This window comes from Ranitomeya variabilis, chromosome 4 (assembly GCF_051348905.1).
Source record: "Ranitomeya variabilis isolate aRanVar5 chromosome 4, aRanVar5.hap1, whole genome shotgun sequence".
In the NCBI taxonomy this organism is placed as follows: Eukaryota; Metazoa; Chordata; class Amphibia; order Anura; family Dendrobatidae; genus Ranitomeya; species Ranitomeya variabilis.
The window spans coordinates 99,622,561-99,635,938 of NC_135235.1; the positions used below are offsets into that span (position 1 = coordinate 99,622,561).

General features: G+C 41.2%; 1 protein-coding gene across 3 annotated transcripts in view; it reads right to left on the reverse strand.

The window, feature by feature from the left end:
* Positions 1-13,378, reverse strand: part of PLCE1 (phospholipase C epsilon 1) — a 328,150-nt gene that overhangs the window by 281,818 nt on the left and 32,954 nt on the right. For all 3 annotated transcript variants that reach the window (XM_077258972.1, XM_077258973.1, XM_077258971.1), the window contains exon 2: positions 11,301-12,785. In XM_077258972.1, coding sequence (XP_077115087.1) covers positions 11,301-12,467 — 1,167 coding nt within the window. In that variant the 5' untranslated portion in view covers positions 12,468-12,785. The remainder of the gene's footprint in view (positions 1-11,300; positions 12,786-13,378) is intronic.

Here is a 13,378-nt window from a genome sequence, read left to right on the forward strand (position 1 = left end):
ATCTGGGGGAGTGTCTTAGGCTGCTCTGCATAATTACTGGGAGCCACGCCTCCTTATTACGGACCATAAATATTAGCACAATGGGCTTACAAAATAAAAAAGACCCATATCTCTGGAACTTTAGTACAGATGATAAAAAAAGAAAAAAGTGGATTATTTTGGAGAATAACAGAAAAAAAATACGAGCAAAAACAGGGTACTTTTGAATGTTGTGACAGGTCCTCCAAGTACTTTAGACTGAATCCAAACATCCGTGAAACACGGTCTGAAAACGAACCACAGTGCACAGACTGGCGTTGAATCTCCTGACCAGAAATAGTTACCCTCATAAGAATATATGAGAGTTTTAAGTTCTGGTAAGGCGATCCATGGCCAGTCCGAACATCACAGTCCGTACAGGGACAATGTTTCACGGATGTCTGAATTCAGCCTTAAATGTAAAATTATATTATATGTCACTTAGAAGCAGCCTGGCTTTCAGCAAAGTCATTTTGCTTTCAGCCTAGGAGATGTATCTGGTATAGTTACAAAGTACATACAGAAATCACTATTGAAAACTCTGTTGAAAAGCTTTTGGCTGTGAAGGATTAAGGTCAGGTATAATCCTATTACAATTTTCATGGTAAATTATTCATGCTTTCTGCTGCTAATCAGAGTGAGAATTGCTCAATACAAAAGGCAGCTTAATAATTTAATGTCACTAAACAATACCGCCTTTTGAAAATATTGACTTGAAACATTTTAGTTCTTTTTTTTGTCATCTTTCCAACCTCTATTTAAAAAAAAAAAAAAGAAAAGAAAAAAAAGAATAGAAAGAAAAAAAGAGCTATAAAATTCAAGCTATATAGTGGATGATCAAAAGAAAAAACAATATTACAATTCAGACAATATGACTTGAAACATTAAAACACGTTTATTAGAAACAGGAGTGGGATGTGGGGTAGTCAGGAGCAGATGACAACTTTTCTTAATAAACTAAAACTGTACCATAAACTACCGAACATTAAATTTGCCAAAGGGGGCTTTGTGCAGGAAGAGCGCAACGTTGGCCAATGAATGCCTTCACTCAGGGCCGGCTCCAGGTTTTCATGGGCCCTGGGCGAAAGAGTCCCGGTGGGCCCCTTTAACACATACCACAATTCATAATGCATGAACACAGCAGAGAAATATAGGTGTAGTACAATGCCAAAGATTTCACTTACTTCTTACATTACATGAGTGATATCTATTGTGCATTCTACATTAGCTCAGAAACCGGACAGTATAGTCCTCTATACAGAATAATGAGCCCCATATATTGCCCCATACAGTATAATGGCCCCATATAGTGCTCCATACAGTACAATTGGCACCACATAGTCCTCTATACAGAATAATGAGCCCCATATACATTCCCTGGCAGAAGTTGTGTCGCTTATCCATGTTATGTAAATAAAAGCTTATAACCTGATGTTAAATTCATCCATTGGTTGTATAAATTATTCTTTTGAAAGCTGAAACCCTTCAAAATGTGGTTTAGGTTAAAAAAATAAATTGGCATCAATGCAGAAATATTGATCAGTTAATGGACACAGAATGGTCAGATTTTGGCAAGACAAAAGTTTTGTCGCCCACAGAAAGTCATGTGATATTAAAACAAATAATTAACTTAAAATACAAATATATGTTGCATAACATTGGTGAATGAAGTTGTGGTGCTATTAGAGTCATATTTAATATTTTGTGTGACTTCCATGAGCTTGAAGGACTGCATCCATGTGGTTCAACAATGATTCATACAATTTATTAATGAAGTCATCAGAAATAGCAAAGAATGCAGTCTTACATGCCTCCCAGAGTTCATCTTCATTGTTTGGTTTTTGTCTTCCAAGCTTTCTCTTTCATCCTACCCCAAACATGCTCAATGATGTTCACAGAGGCAAAGAAATCAAATCATAGATGTCCATAAATTAAGTTGTGTAATAATGTCAGCCCTCCCCCGTCCATAATACTGAAAGTATAGGGGGGGTCTCATGGCCTCACAGGTCCTGAGAACAAAGCTATGTTCATTTTATTGGTATTTTACAGGGTTAATAATTTTTATGAGGTAAGCTCTGGCTAGGTAGCCAGGAGCAAGTTTAAACTGGTTTTCATTTTTGGTTTTGGCGGTTAAAATAACGGCTTTTTATTGGTTGGAGTGAGCTTTGGCGGGCTTTTTATGAGATTATAAAAAGCCCAGCAGTTTGAATTTCTCCTCATTCGACGGTTTGTCAGAAGAAACCGAAGATCTGAAGATGGAGAACCTGATGCAACAGTTCCTGTCAAGAGCCGGCAAAGAGGATGGGGAGAAATGGCTTAGAAGCTGTTTAGCTTTTGAGTCCTTACCTGAAGCCCCCGTTGCCGTTCCCTCTTCTCTGGAGCCGAGCCCGCAGACGCAGTCCCTGGAGGAGGAAACAGCCGCCGCAGCGAATGCCCCGAGTCGCGTCAGGAAGAGAACGCCCCGGAGGTCGTTATCACCGTCATTTCCGCTGCCAGGTCCTTCCAGCCGGACGGCGGATGCGGGTAAGAAGAGACGCCGTGCTGCTTCTAGCAAAACCCGCAGCCCAACGCGAGAACTTGTGGCCCGGCACGAAGGGGTACAGCCGACGTCACCTCAGGTTTCCGGCATGATGTATTCCGCTCGCGGCCGTAAAAGCGCTGCAGCGTCATCTGTCGGTCAGGTGAGAACGGCGGTATCATCCCGTGACCTCAGCCTACAACGTGCAGCATCGACCGTTAGGATTCAAATGGAGGACTCGGACAGCGATGGAAATCCTTCAATTCCAGGACACCTTCAGCAGTGTTCGCCTTCCTCTCAAGTCTTGAGCACTGGCTGCTCTTCAGCACAAGCACCCAGAGGCAGCGCGTCCAGAAGGGGTGAGAGAATTGATGTACCCCTGTCTGTCCACCCTAATCAGCTTAGGGACATTATTAAGAGTGTTCTAGCAGAATCCTTAGGGGATGTTTTTAGCACACCTGTTGTTTCTGAAACATCCCCTGCTACAGAGGTTAACCTAACACAGCAAAACATTTTTAAAGAGGCCCTGACTTGTGATCTGTCACCTCTAGGTTTTCATTTAAGCTCTTCAGTGAAGGAGCTTATATGGAATAACTCCTATGTGGATTTATTTTCTTTACTCCCGCGTAAAGACCTATCATTTAGATCAGATAAGGATCCTAAAACCGAGAATGATGAGTCTAAACGTGGCTCATTGAAAACTTTTAATAATTGGATCCAAGCATTTTGTATTTATTCATCGGTCCTTGGGGAAAAATTTCCCAATCTATGTGCGAAACTATTCCAGCACATAGATATCATTTTAGAAGCCTACCGCAATTTTGGTGGAGTGGCATGGCTCCACTATGATGAGGCTTTTCGGCAGAAATTAGCAGTACACCCGGACGTTAAATGGGGTGTCAAAGATGTGGGATTGTGGATCAATTTGATGCTTCCGCAAAGGCATCATGCTATCAAACAACCACTATCCGGGCTCTCGAGGCAGGGTTTATGCTTTGCATTTAACGAATCAGCATGCAAATGGGGCAATTCGTGCAGATTTCGGCACGAGTGTTCCTACTGCGGTAATTCACACCCTTTGTTCAAGTGCTTTCGCAAGCAAGCAGCTCACCCAGCCTCCAAGGGACCCATTTCTAAAGGCTCAGACACCAGTGAAAGTGCTAGAAATGCTTTGGTGGCTAAGCAAATACCCAAAGCAGGAGATCAGTAATCTTTTATTTAAGGGCTTTTGTTTTGGTTTTGATGTTCCTCAATTTTCAGGCTCGGGTTGTACTTTAGTTAAGAACTTGTCATCTCTGAATTTTCATCACGAAGTGGCGAGGAAAAAGATTTTAGAGGAATTGAGTTTAGGCAGGATCGCGGGCCCCTTTTCTAGCCCCCCCTTTGCGAATTTTCGGGTTTCCCCCCTTGGTATTGTCCCTAAAAAAGAGGTTGGTAGTTTTCGCATGATACATCACTTATCGTATCCTTTAGGTTCTTCTTTGAACGACGAAGTTGACAAAGCCGCATGCTCTGTGTCTTATTCGTCGTTTGACCTTGCCATTGATATGCTCAAAAAATATGGTAGATTTTGCCTAATGGCAAAATCTGACATCAAGTCTGCTTTTAGGTTGCTCCCGGTTAACCCAGTTGGCTTCAATTCTTTGGGTTTTCATTTTGAAGATCAATTTTTTTTCGACAAGTGTTTGCCTATGGGCTTCGCGTTATCGTGTTTTTATTTTGAGAGCTTTTCGTGTTTTTTGCACTGGGTTTTGGAGTTTAGTTCGCAAGATGTCGGAATCTTGCATTATCTGGACGACTTCCTCTTTGTTGGTCCTCCTTGCTCTGACTCCTGCCTAGTTACGTTGAATAGCTTTATTTCTATGTGTGATAAGTTCGGAGTTCCGTTGGCTCATGACAAAACATGTCATCCTACAAATGTAATCGAATTCTTGGGTATTACCCTGGATTCGGTTAGAATGGAATGTAGACTCCCGAATGAAAAGATTGTTAAATTGTCCAACGCGTTGGACAAATTTTTGTCCAGTAAAAAGGTTACATTGAAAGAAATGCAATCTCTTTTGGGCTTATTGAATTTTGCCCTGCGTGTGATCCCTATGGGTAGAACTTTTTCCAGACGGCTTTATGATTCTACTATAGGTGTTTCTTCTTCTGGGTCCCATATCAGAGTGTCTGCAGACCTCAAGGAAGACATGAAGGTTTGGCGTTCTTTTTTATCTGATTACAACGGTAAATCGTGTTGGCAATCAGCCTTTGTCCTTGCTGACACTTTGAATTTTGCCTTCTCCTTCAATCCAATTTCTGGTTGTGGCATCCTATTTTCCTCTCACTGGTTTTCTCACAAATGGCCCGATTTGTGGTTCCAGAACAATTTAGTAAATAATTCTATGGTTCTGGAGCTTTTTTCTATTTTTCTTGGCATTTTTTTGTGGGGACACCTTATGAAGGACAATAGGATTTTAATTTTGTCTAACAATAAAGGTGTTATTCTTGGTATTAACACATTGACTTCCAAAAATCTGTGGGCCATGAAAATTTTGAGACAATTGGTTTTGCTCTGTTTGAAGTCGAACATTTGGTTGAAAGCCAAAGCTGGAACAAGTAGCTTAGCTTTAATCTCAGATTCATTGTGCAATGAACAATGGCAAATTTTTCACCAACAGGTTCCTTCTGCAGACTTGGATCCGACATCTTGCCCCCAGGAGATTTGGGAAGCGGTTCTGACTTGATTCCTCATTTCATTGCAAATTCATTGTCTGCTCGATCATGGGCCGATTACTCGGCCGCATGGCATCAATGGATTAACTTCTGCAAATCAAATAACTTTAACTTTAGTATTTCTAGTCCTATTTCTGGTTTGAGGTTTTTAGAGTTTCTATGTAGCAAAGGACTTTCATATTCTGCTGTTGCGAAATCTCTTGCGGGAGTATCGTTTTTTCTGAAGTTACTTGGCAAAACTCCGTTGACAGGTTTGTTTCCAGTCAAACAATTTTTGAAAGGTTTTAAAAGAACCAGTTTCAAGCCTGACTCCAGATGTCCGATTTCCCTTTCTTTTTTGAGTGATCTTTGTTTTTCCCTCCATTCAGTTTGTACTAACTCCTTTGAGTCAGCTTTGTTCTCCTCAGCCTTTTCTTTAGCGTTTTTCGGGGCTTTACGGGTGGGAGAATTAGTTTCCGGAAAGAAATCTATTCCGTCGGGTATTATGGTTTCAGATGTCTCCCTTTTCGAATCCCATTTATTTTTATTTGTCAGAAGATCTAAGACTGATCAGTTGGGCAGAGGTGTTAGATTGAAAATTGAGGCGAAACACGATTCAAACTTTTGCCCAGTAGCCAATACCAGAAATTGGCTTCGAGTTCGACCGCCTGTTCCTGGTCCTTTCAGATGGTTTTCCAGCGACGATTTTTCAGTTCAATTCAGTTTTTAAAAAGTGTTTACGATTTTTGAAGAAGGATCATTTAAAATTCACGTCGCATTCATTTCGTATAGGTGCAGCAACTGAAGCAGCAAGAGCTGGTCTTCATGACTCTCAGATCATGCAGTTAGGGAGATGGGAATCTGGGAGATTCAAACTTTATGTTAGGCATGACCTGTACGATAACTAAACTTTATTTCATTTCAGGTGCCAAAGTTGTATGGATCGTGGGACATTCATATATTTTTGGGCTCAGAAGCGAGCCAACCAACGATATTATTCTGAGAACCTTTGTTTTAGTCCCGATTCAGTTCAAGTTTTATGGCATAGCGTAAGAGGCATGTCCTGGTTTAGTTTATCCTCTGAACTTAAGAAATGTTTTGTTAAATTCCCCTCTCCAGATCTCGTAGTGGTACACCTAGGTGGTAATGATCTCGGGAAAACCAAAACCTTAGAGTTTCTATCCGTTTTGAGATCGGATTTCGTTTACTTCAGACAATCTTTTCCTTGTACTTGTTTTGTATTTTCAGAGATCATCCCTAGGCTTATTTGGGCCCAAAAAGAACTTTCTTTTCTGGAGAAAATACGAAAAAGGGTCAACAGAGAGATGTTTAAGTTTCTTCCGATGATTAGCGGATTTTCTTTCAGACATGAAGACTTAGAAGGTTTTTTACCCGGATTGTACAAGAACGATTTAATTCACCTTTCTGATATAGGTTTAGATATTTTTAACTTGGATCTGCAGACAATGGTGGAAAAATGGCTGTTCTGTTTTGGGGGGGGCCAGGTCACTATGATCCCTGGCTATTGGAAAATCGCCCTTTGGGTGGATTGGTCTTTAGATGGGTTTTCAAAATTTCCGGTGTTTCAAGAGTTAAGTTTTTAAAAAAATTGGGAAATGTGTTTTACGATTTTAATGGTAACTCAAAATAAATGACACGGCCATTATTTCCACTAATTTTGTCTCAGGTGTTTTATTGTATGAATGGGCCTTGTGTGGCCATGAGAAATGACACAGGAAAAAAGTATTGAACACTCTTACTGAAATGGAATTAATAGGGATGATCGAATAGCTTCGGATAAGTTCCTATCCATACAGCTATAGCGCTTCCCAAGTAGCTGCATCTGTAACCTGGATCACTATCGATAGTCAGCCGTTAAGCACCACAGCTGCATGTGTTGCGGCTGCGTGACAGTCACAGCACATGCATGGGTAGCCCAAGAAACAGTCTATCCATGCATGTGTTGTGACAGTGAACCAGCTGCGACACATGCAGCTGAGGCGCCGAACAGCTGATTATCGGGAGCGCTCCAGGTATCCAGGTTACTGATAAAGCTATTCGGGAAGCGCTATAGCTATTCAGATACGCACCTATCTGAAGCTATTTGATCATCCCTAGTAATTAATACTTTGTACAAAAGCCTTTGTTAGTGATGACAGCATCAAGACTCCTCCTGTATGGAGAAACTAGTTGCATACATTGCTCAGGTGTGATTTTGGCCCATTCTTCCACACAAACACTCTTCAAATCCTAAATGTTCCCTTGGGCTTCTTCTATGAACTCTGAATTTTAGTTCCTTCCATAAATTTGTTATTGATATCTGGTGATAATTTAAGGAAAATAGCACATTTTAAAATATAATTACCATATATACTCGAGTATAAGCCAACCCGAGTATAAGCCAAGCCCCCTAATTTTGACACAAAAAAACTGGGAAAACTTAATGACTCAAGTATAAGCCTAGGGTGGAAAATGCAGCAGCTACTGGTAAATTTCAAAAATAAAAATAGACACCAATAAAAGTACAATTACCGTAATTGAAACATCAGTAGTTTAAGTGTTTTTGAATATCCATATTGAATCAGGAGCCCCATATAATGCTCCATACAGTTCATGATGGCTCCATAAGATGCTCCATATTAAAATATGCCCCATATAATGCTGCACAAATGTTGATTATGGCCCCATAAGATGCTCCATAGACACATTTGCCCCATATAATGCTCCACAAATGCGGATTATGGCCCCATAAGATGCTCCATAGAGATATCTGCCCCATATAATGCTGCACATGGCCCCATACAGATATTTGCCCCATATAATGCTGCACATGGCCCCATACAGATATTTGCCCCATATAATGCTGCACATGGCCCCATAAGATGCCCCATACAGATATTTGCCCCATATAATGCTGCACATGGCCCCATAAGATCCTCCATACAGATATTTGCCCCATATAATGCTGCACATGGCCCCATAAGATGCTCCATACAGATATTTGCCCCATATAATGCTGCACATGGCCCCATAAGATCCTCCATACAGATATTTGCCCCATATAATGCTGCACATGGCCCCATAAGATGCTCCATACAGATATTTGCCCCATAAAATGCTGCACATGGCCCCATAAGATGCTCCATACAGATATTTGCCCCATAAAATGCTGCACATGGCTCCATAAGATGCTCCATACAGATATTTGCCCCATATAATGCTGCACATGGCCACATAAGATGCTCCATACAGATATTTGCCCCATATAATGCTGCACATGGCCACATAAGATGCTCCACACAGATATTTGCCCCATAAAATGGTGCACATGGCCCCATAAGATGCTCCATACAGATATTTTCCCCATGTAATACTGCACATGGCCACATAAGATGCTCCATACAGATATTTGCCCCATATGCTGTTGCTGCGATTAAAAAAATAAAAAATGACTTAATCACCTCTCAGGCCCCCGGCACTTGCTATATTCACCTGCTCCCCGTTCCGGCGCCTTCCGCCGCTGTGTCTTCCCCGTCCTCTGCACTGACTGTTCAGGCAGCGGGCGGCGCGCACTAATCGCGTCATCGCGCCCTCTGACCTGAGCATCACTGCAGAGGACGCGGAAGACGGAGCGGCACCGACGGTGGAACAGGAAGCAGGTGAATATCGCGCACTGCCCCCCGTCATACTCACCTGCTCCTGGTGCGGTCTCTTCACGTTTGTTCTTCGGCGCCGGCAGCTTCTTCCTGTAGTGATCTGTCACATGATACCGCTCATTACAGTAATGAATATGCGGCTCCACCCCTATGAGAGTGGAGTCGGGTCCATATTCATTGCTGTAATGAGCGGTACCATGTGACCGCTCACTACAGGAAGAAGCTGCTGGAGACGGGGAACCAGGGACGTGCAGGGACCACGCCAGGAGCAGGTGAGTATTATTACGCAGCTCCGCTCGCCCTCTCCTGCCGACCCCTGGGTATGACTCGAGTATAAGCCGAGAGGGGCAATTTTAGCCTAAAAAAAATGGGCTGAAATTCTCGGGTATATACGGTACTTAGAATAATGGTGACGTGTTCAATATTTATTTCAGTTGCCGTGTAGAGATATACAGCTCTGTCAAAAATTAAGAGACCACTGCAAAATGTTCATGTCTGATTTTTCTCTTTATACTGTAGGTATATTTTTGAGTAAAATGTAAATTGTTCTTTTAGTCTATAAACTTCTGACAACATGTCTCCGCATTTCCAAGCGATAAATTTTGTAGTTTTTTCTGAAAAAGAAAAATGGTCAAAATTTTTAAAAAAACAAAACAGTGCTTTCAGACCTCAAATAATGCAAAAAAAAACAAGTTCATAATAATTTAGAAACAACAATACTAATGTTTTAACTCCGGAAGAGTTCAGAAATCAATATTTTGTGGAATAACCATGATTTTTAATCACAGCTTTCATGCGTCTTGGCATGCTTTTCACCAGTCTTTCACACTGCTTCTGGCGCAAAAATGTAAGCAGTTCTTCTTTGTTTGATGGCTTGTGACTATCCATCATCCTCCTTTACGTTCCAGAGGTTTTCAATGGGGTTCAAGTCTGGAGATTGGGCTGCCCATGACAGGGTTTTGATGTGGTGGTCTCTTAATTTTTGGCAGAGCTGTATATACACAATTGAACATAAAAACAACAGAGAACAAGTAATAAAAGCTCACGTATTATTAATAACACAATTTTCCTTCTTATATAAGTTCTGCTTCAATTCGTTAGGAAGATAAAATAGCTTGATTAGCTGTTGGCTACATCAACTGAATTAGCACTTGGCTATCATCATTGATGACATACACTATTTTATCTATAAACCACTACAACGTGGAGATATTAACACAAAATGGATTATTTCTCTACTAATTTTGCTCAAAGTACATTGTACATTGAAGAACACAGGCTGCAGAAATACCATAATACATCCTTATGTATAGAACTGATTTTGAGTTACTAAGATTTCTGAAACAAATCTGCGGCGTGTGAACATATTCTTACATGTATTACATTACATGTATTACATTGGGCCTATTTTAGCAATTCTTCCCTTTCTTAAGATTTTGTGTTGGGAAAGTCGGGATGCCCCCATAAACAGCAGACAACTGCTCCCATACTGTATATATGGACATCTTAAAGAAGCCCTCCCATGAATATTTTTTTTCACTAATTCAGTTTATATGTGCATGTAATGCAGCATGAGTGTACTCGCGCCGATCTTCTCATCTTCTCAGTGACTTCTTCAGACTACCCAGGTCACTCTATGCATAAGCCGGAAGTCTCTTTTACAATGTAATTTATTGAGTCTCATTCTGATGATCCATCGACTTACATTGTAAAAACCACTTCTGGGTCAAGCAGAGCGCAGTGTGACCTGGAGAATCTGCGGAGAGGTGACGTCACTCAGAAGCGGAGCAGAACAGCACTGTATTCTGGAAAAGGAGGCAGTAGGTCAGTATATTAATACACATATACACAGAACTGATGAAAAAAAATATTCGTGGGAGACCTTCTTTAGGGGTTCTTATCAGTTCACTCCGTTTCCTGTGGGGTGTGGCCTCTTACTTGATTGACAGTTGGAACTTGCAGCATCATTCCACAGCTGGCTCAAACTCTGCGCTGCTATATAAGGCAGCATTGCCTCGGCAGCATTAGTAGCACAGTAGCAGTGAAGCTGGCAGGGATTGAGAGCTAACATTGCAGTCCAGCAATCCTGGCAAGCTTCAGTGCAGTGCTTGCAAACTCTATTGGAAAGACCTTGTAAGACCAGGGCATATTCGACCATCACTGCTAGACCATAGTGGTCGCCGGTAACATAGGCAAAGAGCTGTAAACAATCAAATAAAAAAGTAATGTTATCTTGATAACAGAGAGGAATTTTAATAACAAGTATATTGCAAAGTGGCTTGTCTTTACAGGCACTTTAGAACTGTATCTAATCAAGAACTTGGCAACAAGAAGGATGAAAAATATTTTATGCCACTCTTCATAAATACAACATGATAAAGTATAATAAAATACATAATACTCGTTCTTACCCCATATACGGTCATTCTGACCAAGTAGTAGAGTAAGTCCCCTCTCCTGGATGAACCCTGAGCAGATGTCAGCCATTGATCAGTTATCCAGTGACACTTGAGTTCATTTGTCCTTTCTTGTTTCTGCTTAACAAAACAACACGCTCTAGTCCCAAAGTGACCAGGTGGCAGTGATTTAACAATTGCGCTGGTTCTCGTATAAACAGACTTTTTCACCTCTTTATAATTTTTACAAAACCTCCTGACCAGCAGAGTGGAGCGGTCTTTTCTGCTTCTCGATAAATCATTATCCGCTTCATCCATGAAGCTTTCACAGGTCTCTTGACTTTGTAATGGATTTGAGGACACAACACAAAGTAAATCCTGTCCGTGAGCGCTGTCACTGGGAAATACTGGTGCTTTTTCTGAGCACAACCTTGATTGATTATTCACATGATGACCTCCTTCACCACAGAAACCTACTCGTCCATCGTTACTGTCACAGCTTTCAGAACGGCTGTTTAAATGACAGGAGCCGGAGACAAAACTGCCGTAGCAATCTCTTTTCATTGTCTGTAAATGGCTGGCAAAAAAACATGGGTTATTTGTGGCACATAGAGAGCTCTTGGGAGGGGAAGAAGTTAGATGTAATGTAGGAATGCAGCTAACTGCACCTGTGCATTGATCATTTACCATTAGCTGACCCTCTAATGCCCTCTTGTCCACTGGTGATCGATCCACTTTCAAATTAATTTCTGTGAGTACTGCAGGAATCTGGAGCTCCGAGGATACATTTTTACCTTTTAAAGGATTGTACGATTTGTAAAATGGATGGAAACCTAGGCTGGCTTTGCAAGCCTTTTCTAACACTTTACTATTTATGCTGAAGCAGTCAACGGCATTTGATATGCAAGGTTTCCCATGTTGATCTTCTACGCCTTCTCTGGTTTCTTCTATCGCAAAAGACTTTACTACAGAAATCCCACCACGATGCCCTTTCGACCGAGTTATGCAGGCCGCTGTCTCCTCAATCTCTTCTTCATGGACTGTTCTGGATCTTTTTATAACCCTACTATTCAAAGTATTCATAGAATTTTTATCTCCAGTTGACTGAGAAGATATCACTTTTCCATGCACAGACCGTAAAATAACAGAAGCAGCTACATCCTCCGAGGTCATCTTGACCATCAGGATTTCTCTTGCTTTTTATTTTTCTATAAAATGTCTTATACATACATCAGGTTTGCATTTTGGAGAGAAATACATATCATCATGGAAAACATTTACTTCTGTAGCAGATGTTGAATTGTTTGTTTTTTTATCTCCGCAAAGCTTGAATCCGATACTGTATTGTCACCAGTCATGCATTTTTAAGGTTGTTTCATCCAGCTGTTTACTCCAGAGAAAGTAGGAATTATCAGGCTGTATTTCTGTTAACAGTTGGGTGGCTTCCAGATTAATTCTAGGAGATTCTAGATGAGCAAAATGGTCCATACACTATCATTTCTATAAAACAAGAAGAGAAAAAAACAAGAAGAATAAGTACTTATAATCTGGATTTAGAAAACTTTAGACACAAAAAAATTGTAAAGTTAATAATGAAGAAAACTAAAAAGAGAGCCATAAAGGGACATTCTAGTGAATAGGATATAACTTTTAAATCATCATGGAGTCCAAGGTTGAGACCTTCACTGGTCACCAAGCAGAATAAAACTGGGTGAAGAAGGTGTTTAATGGAACAGGACGGCCCTTCACTCAAATCTATGGCACTGCCAAAAATAGTCGAGCTCAGGATTTGGCATCTTCAGCACAATAGACTTTGAATAGAAAAGCAAGGAGCATGCAATTCTTTCCTAGCCAGGTGAGAATGAGGGCCACAAGTGGCGATCGTGGAAAACTGAGCAGTGGAACCCATGTGGATATAAAAGTAATGACTTAGGCTAGTTTCACACTAGCGTTTACCTGATCTGCAGCGGGCTGCGGACTTCCTCCGTGAAGCCCCGCCCCCCACCGCACCTCCGCCACTAGCTCCGCCTACTTCTGCATGCGGCCTGTGTACCTATATTTTACATTAGGTACGCAGGTCGTGCCGCAGTATG